Source organism: Urocampus carinirostris, chromosome 13 (assembly GCF_059441175.1).
Source record: "Urocampus carinirostris isolate Australia breed hairy pipefish chromosome 13, RoL_Ucar_1.0, whole genome shotgun sequence".
NCBI lineage: Eukaryota > Metazoa > Chordata > Actinopteri > Syngnathiformes > Syngnathidae > Urocampus > Urocampus carinirostris.
Window position 1 is genome coordinate 37,460,863 of NC_142361.1, and position 26,136 is coordinate 37,486,998.

The window sequence follows — 26,136 nt, forward strand, 5'->3', positions numbered from 1 at the left end:
GGATGTGCCAGCAACAACAAGCGAGCTATTATTTCAGATAAAACCGATGTTAATGAATGAAAACACAAGACCAGTCGAAATGTCACTTGTGTGTCTGCTGTGGCATCAGAAACGGAGGCCCAAAAGACCTGGCATTTCACATGCAAATACCGTGGTCGTCTGCATTACCGGGAAAGTATTGAGCATTTCACTCACAGAAAAGAGCGATAGAGGGACGATACGGACGTCCTGGATGGTGTTGATGTGTGAAGAAGAATGTTACAGTACTACCGCGCCATTTCGCGGTTTGATTTTCAAGTGTTCGATTTTTTTTCCCATTAGCAAGTTCCAGGCATAAATATGTACTTTGCCGAATTATGGCGTGTACTTACAAGTGGTTCTAAACGCTAACCAATCGGAGAATTGCACTCTTTTTCCTGGGAAGTGATTGGAGCAATCCAATCTAAATGAATCATTTGCATAACTAGTGAAGGATTTTATACATTTGACTATAAAGGATTTTGTACGATCGAATACAAATTATATTTAATGCAAAAGATATTCACTGGCGGGGCTGTGGTGTGAGGTCAGTGCAAGCTAGTGGAGAATATTGTTTACAGGAATGGCGGGAACGGGACGTAAGGCTGTTAAGATAATCAGCACATCCGACAACGCAGAAAGGCCCTGATGACGGAGGACGGCAGGCATTGTTTGAGAAACGCTCACCGGCTGTTTTGAGTTTTCCAGACATTGTGGCGAGGTGGTGGAGCTCACATTGGTTGGGCTTCATTGGCACGCCCATGGGAGGAGCTGGCACACCATTTTGCGGAAAGACATGGGCCGAGAGAAGAAGGCGAGAGGACCTCAGAGAAGGCTCACCAGAGACTCAGACGACACTAATTCGACTAATTCGGCCATTTTCGATGGAGTACACTTAGTTAAATTGCTAATGAAATTAAATCTGCCCCCATGTGAAAATGTCGGCTATTCTTGTTCAACTTTTTCATCAAGAAATGAGCGTGCATTGTTTGGTGAATGGAGTCAGATAACTAATTCAAGCAATTTGGTAAATGGTACATTTTAATATTTAATTCCAAACACTAGAGACAAACGATTAAAACTATACTTAATGTTTCTAGGTATTTTATTTACTAGGGTGAAGCAGGAGAGGCGTCGTGAGAGTCTTTTCTGCCTTTTTTTTACATTAAATAGGGGATCATGTTATTTGCGTAACCCACCAAAATACACAAAGTACTGTGCTGAATTGCTACAACATTTTTTTCATCGGGTTGCTCGAAGCATGGGCTTGCAACATGGACTTGTATACGGATGGATACAACTATGGCTTTTTCGATGCGGAAAGGAAAAATAAATCTGAACTGTCAACCAATATTTATGAGGCAATTTGAGCAAATAAGTTGTAGTTCGCTGTATCATTCGTTTCTGTACTATAAATCCAGAGGGCTTTCCGGCATCGAAATATCCTGAATTAGGGAAACGGTGCGTGTGCAGTAATCCACACAGGTAAACTGAACAATTTTACCACACTATAAAATAAATATATTCATTATTCATGTGGTTGTTGAATGGATTCATGCCAAAAATCTGCGGACTACTGTCCTTAACAGGAAAAGAAAAACGTGCATTTTAAACATTAAACATACACATGTCGTTCTTCCTTATCTTCTACTTCAGTTATTTGCAATGTTATTTCGTGCTTGATGACCCTAATGTCCATTGCCATGAACTCTTCTTTGGAATTGATGTTAGAAGCAACGATTTATGGAAATCATATTGCCTCGTCAGATCCGAGGAGGGGAATATGTTTGAAGCAATCAAATGTTATGCCTCGTCGATTGCGGCTCGTCTCGGCGAGGATGAGTCACCGGCAGCACAGCTCTATGTCAGGAGGGGGAAGGGAAGACACAAACCAGGACTGATGGCTCAACAATATATCTCTCGCTCTCTCCCGTCGCAGCTATCTCCGTCTCTTCCTCTCACATGTAATTAAAAAGGCTCCGGGCGAGACAATTCTTTTTTTTTTTTCCCCGGCTCATTTGCGAGGTGTTTTTTGCACGACTGTGTCGAACGTGTAAGTCAAAGTCATCCGTCCGGGTCTTGTTCTAGCAAGTTTGCATTTCAGTGCCAGTTCGCTTTGCCATCCAAACAAGTGACTGGTATCCCTTGTTTATCGCGGTTCATCTGGAGCAAAAGACGCCACCATATGCAAAAATCCGGGAAATCCAATACAGTGGAACCTCGGTTTTCGAACGCCTCTCTGTTCGAACAAATCGGTTCTCGACCAAAAATTTCGAGAAATTCTTGCTTCGCTTTTCGTTCAAATAGTCGGAGTTCGAACGCCGGTACGCTAGGGGCGATGCTGAGCGGCGTACGGGTGTAGATTGCCCCCACCCCTCGTGAAGAACTGTTATGACGTGCGCGCGTACTTCTTTTTGCTTTCGCTTTAGATATCGGTGAACGGAGTGTTTTAGCCCCTAATTATGCCTCCGGAGAAGGTCGGTGCAAGCAGCAAAGTTGCTACAGGTGAAAAAAGAAGGGTAGTGCGGACAACTATTGCATTTAAGAAAGAAATAGCAAAATATGAAGGAGGTGTGCGAGTTTCCGATCTTGCTATACATACAGCATGCCTTTTGCTGAGCACCACAAAGGTAAGAAATCCTATTCATAATTCTTTTCTTTATCCTTTACCGCTCACCACTTTTTGTGGAGACCCGGGTGCTAAATGACGTGTAAACAACCTGATTTTTTTAGTTGTACACGTTCATGTTAACGCGAACGTACGATTAGCCCGGGTTAGCTTCATGTTTACGTGCATGGTAAGCGTTCAGGGTGTTGGAACGGATTTAAATGATTTTACATTACTTTTAATGGCAAAAACGATTTTCGGTGATCGACCAAATCGGTTTTCGAACAGGGTTCTGGAACGGATTATGGTCGAGAACCGAGGTTCCACTGTAGATTGCTGCTCACTGGAGAAGCTATGTAATCGATCGCAACAGCAAAGTAGAATTTGTTTAAGCGGCGGGACCGTGAAACACAGAACACGGTAACGTTTGCCTGCAAAATGCTTAAGCTAATACACCGCCATGATAATAATTTTCATATGCACCGCGAAGTGCTAATCATTATCAGATATTGTTCGCGTGAAAAGGAAATGAGCTTTAGCACTCCAATCTTTGTGTACTTAGGAGATGGCCGAGCTTATCTCGTAAATCGTTTCAACAGCCGTGCTCAAATATTTGTCTTAGATAAGCTGCATATAAGGGATTGTCTTATAGTAAAGTACGATAAATTAGTTTCATTTCAGCTTTTACACAAGAGGCCCAGAACAATTAAGTATCGGCCTTTTAAAATGTTTTAAGAGTGGGTATAACAAACCTTTTTTTCTGCTTTGAACGGTTCCTGTAAATGTTTCAAAAGAGAATCTCAGTCAGGTTGCCGTCGAGGATCCGGCCAAGTCTTTTCTTTTTTAATTTTCGTTGTTTTTTTCTTATTTATACTGGTATGTAGTGCCAGCAGACAAAACAGCCTTACAGAGTCATCAACACAGCCCAGAAAATCATAGGCTGCTCTCTGTTCAGTCTGTTGAACCCTGTAAGGTTTTGCTCTGGTAGCGTAATCCTGCAATGTCCTCCAGACTGGGCAGAGAGCAGCCCATGATTTTCTATGCTGTTTTGATGTTTTGTAAGTTTCTTTTGCTGGTAGCATGAACCGGCAATGTCCTTCAGATTGTGCATAGAGCATCCCACAATTTTCTTGGATGTGTTGATGGCCCTCTGTGAAGTTTGGCTGTGGTAGCACGAGTTGGCATCGTCCTCCAGACCAGGCAGAGAGCAGACTATGATTTTAGGGGATGTGTTGATGACCTCTCAAAATGTTGTGCTCTGGTATTGACTGCCAGCACTATCCTCCAGACTGGGCAGAGTAACCAATGATTTTCTGTGATGTTTTGATGACTTTCAGTCCCAGCATGGTTCTCCTGTCTGCTGCCATGCACTAAGCATACCAAACCACAAGCTCTCGAGTTATTCTGGAGGAGGTCACCCAAAATCCCTTTGGGACTTTTGTTCGTTTATGGCTTTAATGCAGGGGTTGGGAACCTATGGCTCGGGAGCCTTATATGGCCCTTTTCATGAGTACTTATGGCTCCAAAATAAAATGTAACTATTGCACATCTCTCTGTGGCGTTCCAAAGTCAAGTGATTTCATCCCAATTTTGGTCCATATAAACCGAAGTAACTTAATGCAGAAGTTCGATAAGAAACCATTTAAACTGATAAATAAAAACGCTGGCAAATAACTTTGATTGGGTGAGCAGTACAGGTGGGCGGATTCCTGCACACAGAGCAAAGGCACTTCCTTCTCTCTCTCTCTCGCTCAGTGCAGTCTACACTGAAAGTGAATATGACGTTATGCTTATCGTTTGCAGTCATTTGTGACATTTTTACAAAAGAACTTTGCATGCACTTTGTTTTGAAACCGTTATTAAGGGCAAATTTAACGGCAAAAATTTGCATCAACACTCTTAACTGAAGGTGGAAGACAAATTTTAAATGGCGTATTTACATTGATTTGGGACACAGGATTTGGCATTATTATCATTTCATACATTTGATGAAATCATCAAATGACACACAGTGAAATCAAATGTGCAGAACAATAAGCTTTTGTCTGGAGAGCGTGTTTGGCAGTTTTTTGAATTTTGTCAAAAAAAAAGTGGTGTGGCTCTCTCAATTTCTTTTTGAGAATTTACATTCAAAATTCTGTCAGTGAGATATAAATGATATTGTGGTTGGGGAACAGTACAATGTGTAAAATCCGGTGACATTTCCAAATCGGAAAAACGGGGATTTCAAAATGCAGATCGATGTTGAAAATCTTTTCTTTCGTTTTCAGCTCGTTGACGTGTGATTAATAGAATAACTCAACTTAGATAATCGATAGAAACTGTTTGATTACAGAGCACTACTTGCTACAATCACTCGACCCAGCTTCCTCATAAAACATCCTTCCAAGATTTGCACAACAGCCCCCGTGGTCACTAATGCAATGCTATTTCTGGACCTCTTAAGCGATTCTCAAGTAACGCGCTGATAGAAGTCATGTTTAGCTGAAAGGACGACAAAGAGGCGACTGCAAGTCTCTGTTCTAGGCCCGAAAGAAAAAAAAACGATGTGCAGAAATGTAAACCTCTCAACTGTACAAAATGACTCCGACGCCTAAACAAAAACCCGAGTTTGTATTTATTTTCCCCGGCTCAGCACTCTCGCTCGACGTCGGGCCCGTTGCGTGCCTCCGCATCACTGCGCTGCAATTGTCAGAAGCACAAAGCGGGGCGGAATGGAGCATGGAGAGCGATCTGAAAGGGCTATGAATGAAAAAGAGTGAATGTTTGGTATGTGAGGCTCAGAGAGGGCAACAGAAATCAATGTATCACTGCTACTCGACTTCATGGGGAGGAGAGAAAAGCCATTGTATTTTGTTCTTTTATGAAAATTTCATCCATCTTGTTGCATAATTCAATCCCGAATAAACGATGTGCTAGTCCTAGAGCCCTTTCTGAATATTTTATTCTTTTACAAGAAAGAAGGAAAAAAAGCCTAACCACTGCAAAGATGAGAATACCTCAGATCACACATCTTTGTCATTTTTAATGCTTAATATTCCCTCCTTATTTTTTACTACTGCTGGTACTGTGGAACCCAGGATACGGCGACCCTGCTTTAGTATGTATTGTTAGGACTATTAAAAATGTACCGTTTACCAAATTGTTCGAATTAGTTATCTGACTCCATTAACCAAACACCACCTAACAATGCATGCTCGTATCTTTTTGTGAAAAGACTGACAAGAGACCGGCATTTCCACACAGAAGCAGAGTTATTTTCTTAAAATATTTAACCAAGTGAATTCCATCAAATTAGCTGAATTATTGTCGCTCGCGTCTTTGTCGAGCCTTTTCTCTCGTTCCCCGATCCTCTACGATATTCTGAAGTTCTTCTCTCGACCCACGTCTCTCCCAAGCTGGTGTGCCGGCTCCTCCCTTGGGCGGGCCAGGAACGCCCATGTGGGCTCCACCTCGTCGCCTCGATGTCTGTCATGGTCAAAAGATCCCCGCGCGTGTCCACGTCATCAGGGCTTTGTTCTCCAAACATCGCCTGCCGTCTGCGTCAGAATTCTGTTATCAAAATTCCCCAGCCAAAACACTCCGCACTTGGAACGGCGCGACCTGGTATAGCTGACCAATTTATCTTCCACTATTCTTATTCATCAATCAACTAAAAAATGAATGTGAATCACAAGTGAAAAGGCCTGTAGCCATCCATGACTTCAACTTTTTAACTCAAGAATGAACCAGAATCAACCATTCTTCATTGACAATGAACTACAATCAAAAAATCAAAATACTTCAATACTTCAAATAACACCAGCAAAGCAGAAGGTACGCGCACGCGCACACACGCATAAACGCACACACACACCTCTTTCAAATATTCGCCATCAGTAAATGGTTTTCTGTGTTTTGCTATGCAGTGAGCAATGTGATAGCTTGTTTCAGTGGTGGTGTCTTTAGCAGTGACAAAGGTCTTCAGGGAACAGTGCACGTTTTAATGTCTCCGCCATGTCAGACTCATCCTTGAATTCATGTTCATGTTTCGTCTCGTAATGACATTTAACACTTGCTGTGCGAGGTACAACGCTCTCGAGGCATAATGCACAAAACCGCTCGATCATTTTTTTGCACAAAGACTCATTCGTCTGTCCATGCTGGCTGGAAAGAACGAAATGTTTTCGCTCGAGGAGCCCTCATGATTCGTTCATTTATCGCGCGCGTGTGTTTCGTTGGCTGGGTTAAAACACGGATCTCTTCTCCGCGCAAACACACAATGACACGCGAAGCAGAGGGGGCGCTAACGTAAAGCCTCTGAATAACACGCGCAACTGAAAATGTCTAAATTTCAGGTAAAAATGCGCATTTTTAAAATATAATCATTATTATTTTGCCATGCGCTCGCGTGCCGCTGCCGGCACGCGTGTCATAGGTTGCCGGCCCCCGGTCTACGTCATACAAAAATCTGGTCTTCTATTCGTTTCTGTCACAGCCTCATGAAAATTCTGAACACATCGATAATGCCTTGTTCTCTCTTCATTCTGAGTCTTGCGTGCTTCGTGAAGTCTTTGTGAGTTAGTGCGATACTACACAGTATTTTTTGTACTGTTTTAACGGTCTATAGCTCCCAAGGCTTGCAGTGATGCTAAAAGGAGAACCAAACGCATGATAACCATGGACACGAAGCTTGCAAATATCAATAAATACGAAGAAGGCACATACTATGTTGCGTGGCCGTAGCCAATCAACATTTGGAACAATCATCAAGAATAAGGAGGTAATTAAAGCAACAAAGTCTTGAAATGGCATGGCAATAATTACAAGTGGAAAGTATGAAATCAGTTTTTATTTGAATCCGCCATCTCCTCCGGGATAGAGAGAGAGCGAGAAAGAGCAAGAGTGAGAAAGGGGGAGAAAAAAAGAAAGGAAAAGAGAGAAATGGAGTGAAAGATTGAGGACTAGAGAAAGACAGAGGGAAATAAAAAAAGAGAAAGAGTGAGAGAAAGAGAAAAAGAGACACAGAGGGAGATAAAGACAGAAGTATTAAAGAGCTAGAGAGGGAGACAAAAAAGGAAAAGAACCAAAGAGGGGTAGAGCGAGAGAAAGGTGAAGAAATAGAGGGACTGAGAGGAAGAGAAAGAAAGAAAGAAAAAAAATACGTAGAGAAGGAGAGAGAAAAAGAGCGGGAGAGGTAAAGAGAGAGAAAAAAGGAGTCATAATATCTTTGAGCAAGTTCCAACAGAAGCTTGCACTGAAAGAGCTTAGCGCGTGTTTGACTTTGCACGCAAAAGACATTTCAGCCCCCAATATCTCCTTACGTGTCCCAGATGGCCATATGCTGTTTGGCCTTTAATACCACCTTCTCCCTCCGACAGTGTAAATACGGGAAAGAGGCCACGTGAGTTGATACACAACAGAACGAGAGCAGAGAATTCTCGGGAGCTCGAATACCGTCGACAAACTTGTGCCAGGACGCAGGAACACAATATCATGTGCCCAATTTGCCTAAAGATGATTCAAAAAAATAAGACCATCTATAGCTACTTAGTTTCTAATTGTTAGGGGGGGTCTTCTGTAATTTGGCTAAGGCCTAGATCAGGGGTGTCCAAACTTTTCAGAAAGCTGAAAATGTGTGAGGGCCGACCATTCAGCCTGGAATTCTTTGAACAGTCTTTAAGAAATTCACCCTCTGTGAAAGGTTTGCAGTGTTTGGTGGTCAGCTCGCCTTCGTAGCGTTTTCATTTGTGAAAAGCACTCCTGTGCCGTTAAAAACAGCTTTCAGTTGCTTCACTTTTTCACAGCCTTCATTTTCAGTTCGCATTTTGCAGTCAACATTTGTGTGCCGGTTCCTCTCGATCTGGGGTGGCGACAAGTTTGACTCAAAGAGCCGTAATTTTTAACTGTGAGAGTCAAAGAGCCACACCATGCACTTTTTACCTGGCTTTTCAAGGTGCACAATTTTTGCTTGTGCAGTTCAGTACCTTTGGGAATTCCGTGTCAATATTAGCATGGGCTGTGCTAAAATGACGCTGAAGATTTGGAGTCTGGAAATGGGATATCGTGGTAATGCATGATAAACAGAGTGATTTGCCATTCCGTTCAACAAAAAAGTAAGCATCTTCCCATTCTTCCTGAAATGCCCTGTGTTCATGTTCACATTTCCGTTTCACTTTGCATATGAGGGCAAACAGTCTGCACATTCATGAAATGTTGACTTAATTTCCCGGCATTAGACGTAACCTACGCAGATGATTGGCAGTCAGTTATGTGTCCGGAGGAGCATAAAAACAACAAATCTGCCAAATTAATTTCAAAATATTATTTGTTATTAACTCCGATGGATTCAAGTGTGTTTTGGGAAAAAACTAAACATGAAACGAAGCAAAGAACCACAGTATATAGAAAATATGATGGGGCAAAGAGCCGCATTCTTATTGTCCTAGAGCTCTAGAGCCGCATGTTCGCCACCCCTGCTCTTTATAATCTATTCTTTGAAAACGGCCACAGTCTCTTCGCAAATTAGGCAGAAGCTGTAGTTTCGAATTTCGGTGGAAACCAATACTCCAATTTCCACTTGTCCTGGAAGCGGCGGTCCTCACAATCAACTTTCCTTTTTTTATTTACAGTCGCCATGTCGGAAATGGGGTGGGCTAAAATTCTCACAGAAAGCCAAGGGCTTAATTGTGATTTTATACTGCTGTCAACATTACTGGCAGGCCACGTATTATTAATTTTATGACAGGCCGCGGGCCTGTAAAAATGTGATCACGGGCTGTTATTGGCCCTCGGGTCGGACATTGGACATGCCTGGCCTACAATCTACAGAGCATACTTTGGTTAGGGGTGTTCAAATCTAACATGGATACTGATTTTATTGCTTCTTTGTTTTGCAAGGTCAAACCTCCAAAGTTTTGAAAGTTTCACAAAAAGATCAAAATCTCCCGGGTGTTCGCATAGCGTTTGTCTTCCATACTCACTTTTGAGGGATCTTAATTGCATGCAACGGGGGTAATGGGAAAAGTGGGTCAGAGGGATGTTCAGAAAACCTGGCTCCCTCTCAAAGGCGAATCCAGTGCATCCTCGTTGTCGTTTGTTGCTAAAATAGAAAAAGCATTGCAGATTCCAGATGTGAAGATGGACGCCGTCTCGCCTATTTGGAAATACTCAGCTTACTCCTTTAACCCTCTTTGCTATGTTTATCCTTCTTATCGCCAGACGAAAGATGTGCTCTTTGATGGCGTAACTGTTTTTCATCGGGGATGTGTGGATCTGTTTTCCATTTTTAGTTCTACCTGCAGGCCTAAAAATGGCCCTGCGTATTTCCAATTTTTATTTGTCGGCGTGGGCAGACTTTGGAGCCGTGGGCCGCATTGGGTTACCAAAATTGGCATGGCAGCCATGACAGGAGGAAAACAATTGATTTTATCTGCTGATACAGTCTTGATCCTTTACCTTGGCAATACAGTCCAATACAACATCTGTTTTAGTAGATCTGTATTAATGGATAGATTATTACAAGTTATATTTTATTTGATATTTGTTTCTTAATTGAACATTTTTTAGACCAATTATTAGGAATTAAAGCAATATGCCCCTTAGCTTCTTTTCCCCCGTAGGGGTGTGGACAGAAATGGTCCGATCCAAGTAACTCTGTATTCATTTTATAAGCACTTAAATATAGATAATATGCATTTGAAAAACACAAAATGCAGAAGTGTTTATTTTTGTGTGTCATTTGATAAACAAAATAAATGCAAATACAGAAAAATGCACGAATAAAAAGAGATAAGTTCAGTTATTTTAATTTAAACAATGCAATACATAATGTTTTGTCAAAAATATATTTTTATGGAAGAGGGAGGCTATTGGGGGAAATGATGGCATCAAAACAACGTTTTATTATAGTATATTATTTTATTTTCAGTTTTTCAAATCGGTTTTGAAAGAAACAAAATGAAAAGATAGGGCGCCGCCAGGCTGTACTTGCCCAACTCCTTCCATTTCAATTTTTTGTTGTTGGGGGCACAGTGCTCCTTGGGATGTTTAAAGTTTGAGAAATCTTTTTGTATCCAAATCCAGCTTTAAACCTTTCCACAACAGTATCTCGGACCTGCCTGGTATGTGCCTCAAAGGGCTGCACAGATCACCGATATCCCCTGATCTGAAACTGTCATGAGGGCAAGGGAAATCAAAAACACCAGATTTTTTTTTGTAGTACATAATTTGATAATGTGCATTAAAAACTGTTATCTTTGAATAATATATTATTAAATACTCGATTAAAAATTGCAAATTATTTTCTAAACACACTCGCAAAGAAAAAAATAATTTGCATTTTATGTCGATGGTAATTAAGACATCTTGAATCTTGAAAATGCACAATTAAAATGTTTTATTAAAAATTCAATTTGTGTTATCTGAACGTACACAATGCAGTAGTACATCATGTTTTTTGGAAAACTATTTTTATGAGCAACAAGAGTATGAGTATGGATGTTAAGAGGGGACTCTATGAGAGTGTGATTGTGCCGACTGTTGTCTGGTGCAGAGACTTGGAGCCTGAACGCAGATTTGAGAAGGAAATTGAATGTTTTTGAGATGAAGTGTTTGAGGAGTATATTAGGTGTGACAAGATTGGATAGATTGAGAAATGAAATTGTGAGAGACAGAACTGGAGTAGTCGTGGAACTGAGCGAGTGTGTGGATAAGAGAGTACTCGGTTGGTTTGGACACATGGAGAGGATGGATGAGGAGCGACTGTTGAAGAGGATCTACAGTGCAGAAGTCAATGGAAGGAGACCAAGAGGAAGGCCGCGATTGACGTGGATGGATGGTGCAGGAAAAAGGTCTAAATATAATGGAAGCTAGAGCCCTTGTTGGTGATAGGAAGGAGTGGAGAGGTGTTGTGAAAGGATAGTGGGATTGCGGACGCGTTCTTAAGGATGGGCTGGGCACCCGTATGATGCGGCAGGGGTAAACCAGTGAAAGCTGTCGGACAGAAGAGTGTGTTGTGTCACCCTGACCCGAGTGAAATGGCCGCTTTCTGGTGTCCCGTTTCATCTGGAGGGACGAAAGCATGACCAACTTAGGTGCCGAGGTGCCTCACTTGTTTGGGTGTTTGGGCAATTGGGTTCGCCATGGTCCCAAAAAATTTTTTCCCCCTTTTATTTTCTTTGTTATTGTATGTGTTTGTCTTGCTGTCGGTCACCCCTCTTGAGGTAAATGACCAAGGTAGATGGATAGATAGATAGATATTTTTATGGAGAAGGAGGACACTGGTGCCGAGACTTTTGTTCAGGGAGCCCAATTATAAAGACTCATAGGCCATAGGTTTCCCACCCCTGATTTATCCTTTTTTCTCATTTGCAGGCTCTGCAGCTTGACTCTGAAAAAACTGGTGGTGCTCAAAGAACTTGACAAAGAACTAAGCTCTCTTTCTATCGCTGTGAAAATACAGGTGAGTCCATGTCATCTTTTCAATTCTATTCTTCGTGCTGCACCCAGTTTAGCGAAATCCCAAGCCCGCTTGACGAGAATGCGACGCTACTAATCCCGCCAATTGATAAAAAAGCCTTCTTAGCACGAGGCGGCCCTGGTATGTCGCGTCCACTCACGTGCTTTAAATAGAAGACGAGCATTACTACTCCCGGCAGATCCTTTAGCACCTTAAGACGGATTTAGAATGTTTTATTCCCTAGATTGGGTGTGAAGGCCTAATTGGGGTTGACTCATTGCCGCGTCACCTTAAAGAACGACAAATTCGCCGTGAGAGAGTATTCATTTGTACGCAAGCAGCAAGACTGTTTTACTGTTTTTTTTAAATGTCCCTCAGTTTCGGACAGTGGTGTCAAACTCATTTTAACTCGGGGGGCCACACGATAGAACAAACATTCTGTCGGGGGCCGGACTAGTAGATTAAAGAGAAAGAAAAAGAGAGATAAAGAAATAAGAGAAAGAGGGAGGGAAAAGGAGAGAGAGGGAGAGAGCGGGAGAAACAAAAGATAAATAGTCGTGAGAGAGGGGGAAAAGAAAGGGAGAGGAAGAAAGAAATCCAAAGAGAAATAGAAAGACAGAAGGAGAGAAAAGGGAAAAGAAAGTGCGAAGGGTATGAAGAGAGAAAGAGAAAAGGAAAAAAGGAAGTTGGAGCAAAAGAGGTTAAAAGACACAGTGAGAGAAAGAGCAACAAAGGAAGCAACTGCTTGTTCTTAAAGAGGACAGTGTTTTACATGTGTCCACTAGATGTTGCTGTAATGTGTAGTGCGACCAAAAATGAGCCCAAAGAAGACTACACAGAGTGAAAGTGAGCGAAAAGCAGCTCTTTTCTTCCCATTTTTACCCAGCCTGTCTCAAAGAAAGACAAAAAGAAGGGAACATGTTTTATAAAGAGGAATTAAAAATAGGGAAGAAGAAATTGGAAAAAAAGGCAGAAAAATGGAATAAAAATAGTATGGGAAAAGAAAGCAATAAAAGAAAAATGGAGGAACAAAAGGAAATAAATTGAATTGAAGAGAAAAAGAACAAAAATGAAAAAAATGCAATTTTCTTTTTTTTTTAATATATTTTTTATATATTTCTTTTTTCCTATTCATTTTCCTTTTTTTCTTGAGTTTTACTGTGGGACTTGGAGTACAGAGCCAAACTCTCGCTTACTCTCTAAAAAAGCCTTACGTGTATTAGTTGAATTCCCTGGAACATTTCCATTTTATTTTCTGCTCCCAACAACCAAAATGCCACGGGTGTATCCATTTGCCTATCGTGGAGGCAACAGTTGTATCCATCCACATATAGTGTAAGTCTATTATTCAGGCAAGCCTCCTGTCAAGCATTGTTAACAACAACTTTACCCCACCATACGTCTCCCAATCAATATTTACAAATATCTTACCATTCAGCCGAGAAACCGGTGACCAAAAAGTGATAACTTGACTAAAAAATGTCTTTATATCATAAAAGAAATGCAATTCTAGATTTTTATTTGATGGTCTTTTAGTTGTGAAATTTCTCTACAATCCCAAAAATATTATTTTCTGCATCCTTTTTCTGACTAATAATTGAGTTGTTGTGTTTAGTTCCTCTGTGTCATGATTACTGACGCGCGAGGCACCTGTGCCCATTCCTCGGCGCTAACAGCCCTGGATGCTGATTGGCTCCCTGCCTCTTTTTAAACCCCCACCTCCCTGTCATCATTTGTCGGATCGTCTGCGAACCTACGCTAAACGCTAGGCAAGCTTCTGTGACTCCTGACTCTATCCTGCCCTGTTTTCCGTCTGATTTTCGTTGCCGACCTCTTTTCTGGACCTGTTTATGTTTTTGCTCCGCCGTCCCGGCCATCGACCTGTTTTTTTCTCGCTCTCGACATTGCCTTCGCCAAACACGAAAGTGTCACTTCCCACCAATCTGCTACCCGTGATCGACGATCCCCGGGTCGTGGGTGCAAGCCCTTTCCTTCTTCTAAATAAAGCTGGGTAAAACAAACACAATTGGGTCCCGTCTCCGTTCCTGGTCCGTGACACTCTGTGAGAACCAGAAAAATCTCATTCCGTCCATTATCCGTTTCAAGATTATAAACATCAATGCTTTTTCTCAAAGATCAGCTGCCCGTATAACCTCCAGCTCTTTCCCCAGCGTATCTCGACCAATACTCAGAGGAAATGACCTTCAACAAAGTATCACTCAATCACAAGAGTGACAAAACCAAATATTCACTGTGTCATTAGCTAACACATTTGCATGATTTCAGCTTGTGCTTGTAAGCTTGAGCACACAGGAGCCTTCAAACCTGCTTGGAAAAGCACTAATGTCACCTCCAAGCTTCTTGACCGTGAGGTAGAGTAGGAAATTGATGCTTTGAGACATGGCAACACACTTACAGAGCGCTTAAATCTGATTACGCTTGGTCCAACGCGCAATCTCTAGTGTAATAGTATTAAATCATGGAAAAAGCATCCGGCACTGTTTTGGAATATTTTACAGAGAAGGACGTGCTGCTATAAACTTAAACGGAGCTCTTCTTTAATTCTGTAAAGGGTATGGGAAGAAAATGGAAAATCACAGGCAGTGTCTGACCTTGTCACTCGTGCCTGACAAAAGGAGCTTTGTTTACACTCTTTTCTCATGCTTCATAGCTGGTACCATGACAGAGGAACACAAAAGAACTTTCTAACGGACTGACTCGTATTTGAAATGCGTCGCCTCGGCTTGGACGCGATGTCCTCATCGACCTCATGTCCCCTCACCCTTGTGTTCAGTACCAAGTGTTTCTTCCTTTCTTTCCGTGCCAAATGAAGGACCAAACGAGTCCGCATTTGCATACGAAGATGCAATTAGGGATGCACCGGATTTTCAGCACCCAACAATCTTCTGCAGAAAAGGATCAAAAGTGCGTTTTGGGTTTTCGCCGAAAGAAAAAAATGATGTAAAAAAAAAAAAATAAGGCTTTCGAAACGATGCTTTTTGCGATGACGTCACATCAAACGTGATGCGAGCCGTGTGAAGTTGGGTTTCACTCGGGGGTGAGTTCGTGCTCGTCCTGGCTGCTTATTTTTTGTTTTGCACAAGAAAGGAGATGGGGGTCAAAATGGGAGCGCTGCCAAGCTTTCACCAACAAGAAGTGTTCTCGGAATTTTGTGTGTCCCACTGCTTCCAATGTTTTGTTAGCTGCTAGCCGGACTTTGGCTAATGTTTACATGCTAATTCTACAGAGCGAACTTGCTACAGTTGAGCCATTTAATTTTTGAACTTCGTGTGTGTTCCAGTCCATCCGTTTGTTGGGAATTTAATATTAGAATTTATCAAATTGTTCGAATTAGTTATGGACAAGAAAAGCCGACATTTTCACACGGGGGCAGATTTAATTTCTCTTACTATTTAACTAAGTGAACTCCATCGAATATGGCCAAATCAGTAGAATTAGTGTCGTTCCAGTCTCTGTCGAGCCTTCTCTGAAGTCTTCCAGCCTTTTTTCCTCTCGGCCCACGTCTTTCTGCAAGACGGTGTGCCGGCTCCTCCCATGGGCGTGCCAGGGAAGCCCAACGCGGGCTCCACGGCTCCACCACCTCGCCTCGATGTCTGGAAAAACTCAAAAGAACACCGAGCGTTTCTACGTCATCACGGCCTTGTTCTCAAAATATCGCCTGCCGTCCTCCGTCAGAGTCCCGTTATCAAAATTCCCTTGTCAAAACATTCCGCATTTGGAACAGCGTGACCTGAAGCCCACTCAGTGAAAAATCTTCATTGCACTCAATAAATGTAACTTGTATTCAGCCGTATAAAATCCTTTATAGTCAAATGTATAAAATCCTTCACTGGTCTGGCGCTAAAATATGGATGTCAAGAATTAAATTTACTGCAATTATTATTTTACTTTGGTCAATATGTAACTTTGACTCGTTGGTTGCATTACACTGCGCAAACTACCACACCATCATCATCAATTCCCCCTACTCCCATGTTCTTGTGACTATTCTCTCTCCTGTCCATTACAGCTAAAATTCCCCCAAGATAGGTACTTAATAAAGTGGGAGTGATATTGTGCAGTGTAGCAGCTTGAAGCTATTTATTTTTCATCATAACTTTACTCAAAGTAGAATGAACTTTTCGGTGTTGTTTGCAGTCTAGATTTCTCAACTGTTTTGCTAATTTTGGATCACAATTCAAGCACTAAAATGCCTTTTGAGGATTTAATTTTGAAAAACTTAAAATGAACATCTAGTAATATGGTTGTCAGTTACTTTTATTTTTATATTGTACTTTTTTTTTTAGCAAATCTGTGTTTTTTGACGTTCTAATTGGTGCTTCACGGGATAAAACCCATATCACATTGAGTCTTCTGCATCTGAGATCAGTTGGAGTTAAATGTCTGTAATCTAAAGGACATAAAAAAGTATCAAAAGGTCTTTCTTTGTGCGGGGGAGCTTGACAAACTGTCGTCTCCAGGGTGAGAGACGGACACAATATGCTTCGGTTTCATTAGATGCGATTGCTTTTCCATAGCAAAGGTTAAAGACATCATTTATCTCATTTTTCAGTAGCTCGGGGTAAAGGTGGAGGATCATCATTATCTCTTCTCCAAAAAAAAAAAAAAAAAAAGGTCCGACACAGTGAGTATATTCTGATGCAGGGAATAGTCCGACTTGGGATCGGAGGTTGGATATTTGGAGCAATCGCTGCAATTGCGAAAATTCCGATTGCAAGGGTGAAGCAGGAGCGACTTTATGACGAAAATGGATCTCGTAGGAGAGGGAGAGAGAGGGAGAGAGAGAGGGAAAGAGGGAGAGAGAGAGAGAGAGAGAGAGAGAGAATATGAAATCCAGAGAAATAGAAAGAAAGAAAAGAAAAGGGAAGAGAGAAGAGAAGAGGAGAGAGAGAGAGTGGAGAAAGCAAGAGAGAGAAAAGAGAGAGAAAAATAAGGTAGAAAGAGAGAGAGAGAGTGGGAGAGAGCTGAGAAATAAAAGAGAAATAGTGAGAGAGAGAGCTGGGAAATAAAAGAAAAATAGTGAGAGAGAGAGAGGGAGCTGGTAAATAAAACAGAAATAGTGAGAGCGAGAGAGCTGGCAAATAAAGCAGAAATAGTGAGAGAGAGAGAGAGCTGGGAAATAAAATAGAAATTGTGAGAGAGAGAGAGCTGGTAAATAAAAGAGAAATAGTAAGAGAGAGAGAGAGAGAGAGAGAGCTGAGAAATAAGAGAAATGATGAGAGAGAGAGAGCTGAGAAATAAAAGAGAAATAGTGAGAGAGAAAAGAGAGAGAGAATGAAATCCAAAGAGAAATAGAAAGAGAAAAAATATGGGAAGAAAGAGAGAAGGAGAGACAGAGAGGAGAAAGCAATAGAGAGAAAAGTAAGGTAGGGAGAGAGATAGAGAGAGAAAAAAAATGCTTTGGCAACATCAAGTGGACATATTTCAACCTGCTGCTCATTTTTCTCTCGCGCTTCTCTGAGCATTGTCTCGCGGGCTGGATTCAATCCCTTAGCGGGCCTTATCCGGCCCGCGGGCCGCCTATTTTACACCCCTGCTCTAGACCATCTGAGTTCGTGTTATGGCAATACAATGCCATGTAGGAGTGCAGGTTTTGTTTGTACCAAGTTGCCACCAGGTGTGACTTTGCACAAACACGTGAACCTAAAGTAAGGCTTTCTAACACTGTATTTTGCCTGCACCAAAGAAATCTCTGGTTGATTATCGCGATAGTGCTCTCGAGGTTTCCAAAACGCGGCCCGCATAACATTATGCGACTCTCTGGCAGGGTTCCAAGCGTCTCCTGCGGTCCAACGAGTACGTCCTGCCGCCCAGCGGACTGATGGAAACCGATCTGGAGCTCACATTCGCGCTACAGGCAAGCACTTTGGCATTATCCTGTGAATTCTAACAAGGACTCGGCAGTTACTTGACAACTCTAATTGGAGAGAAAAGTGTAGTTTGTCCGGTAGCCTTTACGACTTTGTGTCTCGGAACTGCGCGTTAATAATGTGGCTATCGTGGTAAATGGCAAATGGTCTGTATTTCCATAGCGCTTTTCAAGTCAATGAAGACCTCCCAAAGCACTTTACAATGTGCTTCACACTTTACCCATTCACATACTCACACACCGATAGGGAGTCAGCCTCCAAACGTTTTGAGGATAATCAAGATGCTAAATGGTAAATGGTCTGCATTTGTATAGCGCTTTTCAAGTCAATGAAAACCTCCCAAAGTGCTTTACACTGTGATTCACACTTACCCATTCACATACTCACACACCAATAGGGAGTCAGCCTCCAAACGTTTTGAGGATAATCACGATGCTAAATGGTAAATGGTCTGCATTTCTATAGAGCTTTTCAAGTCAATGAAAACCTCCCAAAGCGCTTTACAATGTGCTTCACACTTACCCATTCACACACTCACACACCAATAGAGAGTCAGCCTCCAAACGTTTTGAGGATAATCAAGATGCTAAATGGTAAACGGTCTGCATTTATATAGCGCTTTTCAAGTCAATGAAAAACTCCCAAAGTGCTTTACACTGTGATTCACACTTACCCATTCACATACTCACACACCAATAGGGAGTCAGCCTCCAAACGTTTTGAGGATAATCACGATGCTAAATGGTAAATGGTCTGCATTTCTATAGAGCTTTTCAAGTCAATGAAAACCTCCCAAAGCGCTTTACAATGTGCTTCACACTTACCCATTCACACACTCACACACCAATAGAGAGTCAGCCTCCAAACGTTTTGAGGATAATCAAGATGCTAAATGGTAAACGGTCTGCATTTATATAGCGCTTTTCAAGTCAATGAAAAACTCCCAAAGTGCTTTACACTGTGCTTCACACTTACCCATTCACATACTCACACACCAATAGGAGTCAGCCTCCAAACGTTTTGAGGATAATCAAGATGCTAAATGGTAAATGGTCTGCATTTATATAGCGCTTTTCAAGTCAATGAAAATCTCCCAAAGCGCAATGTGCTTCACACTTTACCCATTCACATACTCACACACCAATAGGGAGTCAGCCTCCAAACTTTTTGGGGATAATCAAGATGCTAAATGGTAAATGGTCTGCATTTCTATAGCGCTTTTCAAGTCAATGAAAACCTCCCAAAGTGCTTTACACTGTGCTTCACACTTACCCATTCACATACTCACACACCAATAGGGAGTCAGCCTCCAAACGTTTTGAGGATAATCACGATGCTAAATGGTAAATGGTCTGCATTTCTATAGCGCTTTTCAAGTCAATGAAAACCTCCCAAAGTGCTTTACAATGTGCTTCACACTTTACCCATTCACATACTCACACACCGATAGGGAGTCAGCCTCCAAACGTTTTGAGGATAATCAAGATGCTAAATGGTAAATGGTCTGCATTTCTATAGCGCTTTTCAAGTCAATGAAAACCTCCCAAAGCGCTTTACAATGTGCTTCACACTTACCCATTCACACACCTATAGGGAGTCAGCCATGCAAGGATTCAGTGTCTTGCCCAAGGACACTTGGACATACAACACGTAGGAGCCGAGAATCGAACCTGCGATCTCTTGAGCTAATGCCGCCCCAAATTTACTATTCTCAAAAAAAATTAAGTAAAATCCACCCTTAAATATTCTTTCTTATCTTAAAACATTGTGTGCTAATTCTAAAAAAAAAATCCTCCTGAATTTTACAAAATAAAGTATTGTTTCGCTCATTTTCAGAATTATTTTTATTTTAAAACATTTTATAGAGAAACATCCCCCTTATAGGTTGCCAAATAGAAGCCGGAGTATTTTGCTGTTATCTTTTTCATTTTAAAACATTTTACATAGTCTTTCAAATAAGAATTTAGCAAAATAGAAACAGTGGATTTCTGCTTTTATTCAGTACAATTTTTTATTTTAGAACATTTTTCTTATTTTTCAAAAAAAGAGAATCCTCCCTATAAAAGCAAAATAAAAACCAGTTTGAATATGTACGAAATATTTTGATTTTATTTGAAAGCATTTGATCTTGTTTGTTAAATACCCTTAGAAATTATAAAATGGAAAGTGCTGTTTATTTTCAGGATAATATTTGCTCATTTTTAAACATTTTAACTAGTTTCTCAAATAATCTCCTATAGATTTGCAAAATCTATCCTGGAGTTTATTTTTGAATATTTCAATATCATTATTTTACAACTTTTTTCTTGTTACCTCATGTTGAGGTTTTGAGTTTTTCCTTGCCCTCATGTAGGTTTTAGATCAGGGGATAAGTATTTGAAGCAGAACATTTAATATGACAAAACCATCCAAGATAACACAAATGAAAAAAACACCGTCTGGTTTAACTGAAACCACCCAAACATTTATACGTTTTTATTAGTTAACGGGGATAGTATGCAAACAATGACAGAAGGGGGAGGAATAATTAACTAAACTCTCCAAAATAACACATAGAAAACAAAGTAGCGTTGGCTTTAACTAAAACCACCCAAGTATTTCAAAGGTTTCCATATTTTAATGAAGATACCAACAAAGACTGAAGGGGGAGGAATAAATAACCGAACCTGCCTAAGGAAACCGATTTTCACGCGACAACGGCTCTTTTACAACACATTTTTGTCTCCATATTTTAATGAAGATAGCATACAAACAATAAAAGAGTTTAGTTACTTATTCCTCCCCCGAAAATCACCATCCAACTTGATCAGATCTTTTTCAAAATCACACAAAAACAGTATCTGCTTGAACTAAAACAACCCAAATATTTATTGGTTTCCATATTTTCATGTGAATAGAGTGGTAAAAATGAAGCGAGAGGAATAAGTAACTGAACCATTACATTTAACATTTTGTGCCCCAAAAACAGTGTCTGCTTTAATTAAAAGCACCCAAAAATTCTAGGTTTCCATATTTTCATGAAGATAGCATCCCAATACTGACAGCAGGGGGCAGAATAAGTCACTGAAACATCTGCCAAAGGAGACACAAAGAGCGTTTAGAACCAATTTTTACTAAACAAGTTCAGTTAGGTGGCCAAAAAAACCCATCTTTCCTCACCGTAGAGTGAAAATGTTGTAAGGCGGGGTTGCCGTATTGTGGGGGTTTTATTGTCCTGTTTTTACACAAGTTTAGGGTCCACATTATGGCAAAATGATGTTCTTGCTTGTTGACAAAACGTTAAAATGTGTCACTAACAACTGAATAAATGCTCTCTAGAGCCACATGTGGGTCTTTAGCGCCTCCCTGGTGGCTCTCCGGAGCTTTTGCAAAATGCTTGATAATGGAAAAAGAAGAGGGAGGGAAATATATGTATAAACAAATGTAAATGCAAGTAGCCTGCGCTTTTCAAGTCACTGGAGACCTCCCAAAGCGCTTTACAATGTGCTTCACAATTACCCATTCACACACTAGTAGTAGCGTTAGCCATGCAAGGCAACTACCTGCTATCGGGGGCATTAGAGATTTAGTGTCTTGCCCGAGGACACTTCCTCATATAACAAGGAGGAGCCGGGAATCGAAACTGCGACCTGTTTATCCCAGGATGAGCGCTTTACCTCCTGAGCTACTGCCGCTCAAAGGTCTTCCCCGGACTTCCCAGCACCAAAGCGAAGGCCATCATGATTTATAGTTAGCGGACCCCAAAAGGATACAATTGTTGCAAGAATATACAAACAGCACCTGGATATAATCTTTGGCTTCGTTAAGGCACTCTTGAGGATAAAATCATACACAGGCACATTCAAACTATAATAAAACAAGAATTTCCCTTACACGTGCAAACATTCCTAACATTTTTCAACGCTGTACAAATGTTTAAAATGTGTATGAATCCCTTTTTTTTTTTTTTTTTTTGCGGCTCCAGACATCTGTTGTTTTCTTCTAGTCACTTTCCACATTCTCAATATCCGAACCCTGTCCTATACTCTCAGTATTCACCTGTTTTTTTTTTTATCTTTTCCCATTGGTAGTACCCCCATTTTTTGAAGAGGGACGCCAACAGACTCCAGATCATGCTTCAAAGGAGGAAACGCTACAAGAACCGAACCATCCTGGGTTACAAGACTCTGGCGGTCGGAGTCATCAACATGGCCGAGGTATGCCGCGTTCTTATTCTGGGAATTTTGTCCGACAAGTGATTGACGTGCTCGTAACTGGCTTTTCTTGCCAAATATCGCCCACCTCTGGGTTTTACACTTGACTTTTAAATGATTCATGCTTCTCACATTGCCGCGTGAGATTATGGGCCATCTGGAGCTGCTTTAAGACGTTTTTTTTCCCCTGCTTTGGAGCATGTCGAAAGGCTGGCTGGTCTCTTGTTTATTGAATTGGTTCGTGGCTTTAGGTTTTAACCCGAGTCGTTTGGGGTAAAGAATTCTGTTCGTGTTTTCTTACAAATGAAAACAATGTCAGTTCTTGTCATTAGAATTCAAATTGTCTTTATTGTCATTGATTACAACATAGTGGGCATTGTTTACAACAAGACTACAGAAGAAACTTAATAAAAGATAATAAAACTAAACTAACTAAATAAAATACTTTAAAAACAAAAATGGAAAGGAATAATAGGACAGATAGGCATGATTATCTGCTGATATTCTGATATTCCTCCTACCGTACACTCTCGCATCTAAGCCTATGAAATAAAATACTACAATCGGGGGGTCAGTTTATATTCACATGAGGGTAAGATATAATGATCTGTTTTGTATACATAGACCAGCTATACCCCCACAGTTTTTCTGCCATATTAAGAGCTAGAAATGTTCTCTAGGCTGGGCAGAGAGCAGCCTATGCATCTATGGGCTGTGTTGATGACCTTGTGTAAGGTTTTGCTGTGGTAGCACAAGACGGGAATATCCTCCAGATCGGGCACAGAGCAGCCGATGGTTTTCTAGGCTGCGTTGATGACTCTGTAAGGGTCTGTTGTAACAGCATGAACCATTAATGTCTTCCAGATCGGGCAGAGCGGAGCCCATGATTTCTTTGGTCTTTGTTGATGCTGCTCTGCAAGTTTCTCCTGTCTTTTTGTCAGAATGTATCAAATTCAAAATTCAACTATTAGTTCAAATCCAATATTCTATGTGACAAAATATGAAAACATTTCTGTGGCCTCCTTCTCTAACACAAAAACTAACTTGGAATTGTAAAGTAAAATGCAACAAAAAAGTATAAATGTGTCATCGAAGTAAGAAAAACGAAAATAATTCTTAAGTATTAAAAACAAACTAACAAATATTATAATAACAGGTAAGATACATCCACACCATCAATTATTAGAATAGAATAGTATAAATACATGGAGAAATTTAAAATATATAACAAATAATTGGTCTAAGAAAACAATAAATGACTCTGAAGATGTTATAAAGAAAATATATGTAGAATTGCAGACCTATGAATTTAATGGCTATTTTGTAGATGTTGGTGGTAAACCCCCAAAATAAATCCCAATATTTAAATAGAAAGAACCCATTGTATAAAAAAACTCATCTGTGCAGTCAGCGATGTAGAATTATTAGAGGTTATAAAGGCTTATAAGGGGGTTGCCAACGGTCACACTTTGAGAATTTATTTGCAAATATCCAGCAACTTTTAATGAATGACTACCACAACAGTATTGTTCTTATTTATTCTGAGCTGTTTTGTCATGTTACGTTTTCAATTTAGTCATCCGGAATCTGATTAGACTCGCTTCCAAGTGTGTGAGTGTCGGAAGGAAAGGATCCTACGCTCAGATGCGCAATTCATATTGTAAAATATTATAAGGACTCCCCAGACAGAGATTGGAAGAGAGGCAATAAAAGTGTTTGCATGATACGAGCAAATTGGCTTTGGTCTGTTTGACAATCACAAAGCAATTTTGTGCGCTGGCGGTGAAGATTAATTTTGAGATTGTTTCACTTGCTGCCGGTAATCATCCGGCGCTAAGGAAATGTATTACGGGACCGCAGGACGCGTCTTTGCTTCTGCAAAGAATAAAGATAACATTCTTTCATTCGGCCGATCCATCGAAGGAAGTTTCTGATCCTTTCGGCTTCAGTTTGGCGTGTCTCCGCTGAGTAATTGAGCCGCGTAGACATTGTGTGAGAAAAAGAAAATAGGGATGAGGTGACCTGTTTCGAATTGTTCGCCTTCAAAAAACACTTGGGTCAAATGTAACAAAAAGTCAGATAAAAAATTGGTTTCATCTTCTATTTTCTTTCTTTTTTTCTTGTTCTTTCTTTCTTTTTTATGCATTTATGTATGAATTTTTTGTATATTTTATTTCTGCATTTATCCCCTGCCCACTGCCCGATGATTGCTGGGATGGGCTCCAGCACCCCCGCGACCCTACTGAGGATAAGCGGTGCAGCTAATGAGATGAGATGAGATTTCTGCATTTATTTGTTTAATATTAAAAAATGTGTCAGGATGCTATTAGAAACAATCACAGATAAATAATTAAAAAATGAATAAATACATACATTAATTAAATTTTAATTTACAAAAGGACTGATCAAGGAGTTATTATTTTACTACATTTTTAATTGACAAATAAGTAAATAAATTAAATATTGATTTTGAAATCCATTTTTATTCATTTTTAATCATTCAATCAATTTTTTTTTAAATTTCTAAACTAAAAGTTCAATGCCAGTATGGGAGAAGATTAGGGATCAGTATTTATCAAAATAAATAGAATAAATCAGAACATATTGTCTGCCTCTGACCCATTATTCTTTAGATTTTAATTAAATACTTTTTTTAGAGTGGCATTAATTCTAAGAGAACTGATAAAAGACAAAGAAATACAAAATAGATAATTAAAATTAAACAAAAAAAAATGGGCTCATCCATAATTATTTTTTTTATTATTAATATTTTTATATTATTAAAACAGTAAATTCGAACGATGAATAAAAGATGTACATTAATTCATACATCACACATATTCATATTTTTAGAAATAATGATAATCACAAAATAATAATACAATTGACAGATCCATTACTTTGATCAAATTCATCTGAAATTCAGTGTTATTACTGTTATTAAATTGTTTGAATTTTGTGGGGGTATGACAGTAGGACCCTGTTTTTGGGTTCCTTTACCCTGATTGGTATATTGTTGATTTTTTTTTTTGGGGTGTGCGTGTGTGTGCTCTATTTACCGTATTTATTGGTGTATAATGCACACTCTTGTATAAGGCACACCCCTATTTTTTTTAAATTCAAAATCCTTATGAAATAGTTTTTCACTCTTTCTTGTCTCAACCTAAGCATTTAGCTCCAACCAAAACAAATCCCGTTTGGAGATGTTTCCTTTCATGACAATCTAGTAAGTTTGGTCGTATCAAAAGAAGCAATGGATCTTTCCATGCATGACCCAAAATGGGTTCTTTTTGCCTAACATGTAGATAAATACTTCAATGAACAACCTAGTTTATGGAAAGGAACAATCCGGTTTTCAAGTTCCGATCACTCCTTTGCTCAGGTGATGCAACACCCTACAGACGGAGGCCAGATCCTCGGTCTCCATAGCAATGTGAAGGAAGCTCCGGTGCGAGTGGCGGAAATCAGCGTCTATTCCCTTTCCAGCCAGCCCATCGACCACGAGGACGGAAGCGGCCAGGCCGGACGCAAAACCAAAACCTCAGGTTTGGGCCCCGTCATCATCCCGACGTTGCGTATTTTCTCGACGCGAGAAACTTGACACCGTCCGTCACTGCGCCGAACAGATGTCGGCCCTATTACCTTACAACGCTCTAATTCTGGACAGCCGGGGAAATATTTGGCTCGGGCTCCACGCCCTCATCCCGCTATGTTGCTCTGGTTGTTATTAAGGAGGTCACTCCAACATAACAGATGAGCTCATGTAGGGAGAATTAAGTCCGTGTCACTTTGAGGGAAGTTTATCTTGCTCCTCTTTATGCTCAGGCTTTAGGATATCATGAAAGTGGATATAGGGGATGAAAAGAATAGAAAATCCCTGATGAAAATGACTTTGAGCAGACCATAGACCCCACTATACAACAGATATTTTCTGAGGTGAGGATCACAAAATGAAATGGGCATACAGTAGGATAGGAACTGTTAGGA

General features: G+C 40.4%; 1 protein-coding gene across 2 annotated transcripts in view; it reads left to right on the forward strand.

Annotated features, from left to right (window-relative positions):
- LOC148354471 (phosphofurin acidic cluster sorting protein 2-like) overlaps positions 1-26,136 on the forward strand; it is a 68,915-nt gene that overhangs the window by 11,304 nt on the left and 31,475 nt on the right. For both annotated transcript variants that reach the window (XM_088350664.1, XM_088350665.1), the window contains exons 2-5: positions 11,981-12,068; positions 17,854-17,943; positions 22,027-22,152; positions 25,532-25,694. In XM_088350664.1, the coding sequence (XP_088206790.1) occupies positions 11,981-12,068; positions 17,854-17,943; positions 22,027-22,152; positions 25,532-25,694 (467 nt within the window). The remainder of the gene's footprint in view (positions 1-11,980; positions 12,069-17,853; positions 17,944-22,026; positions 22,153-25,531; positions 25,695-26,136) is intronic.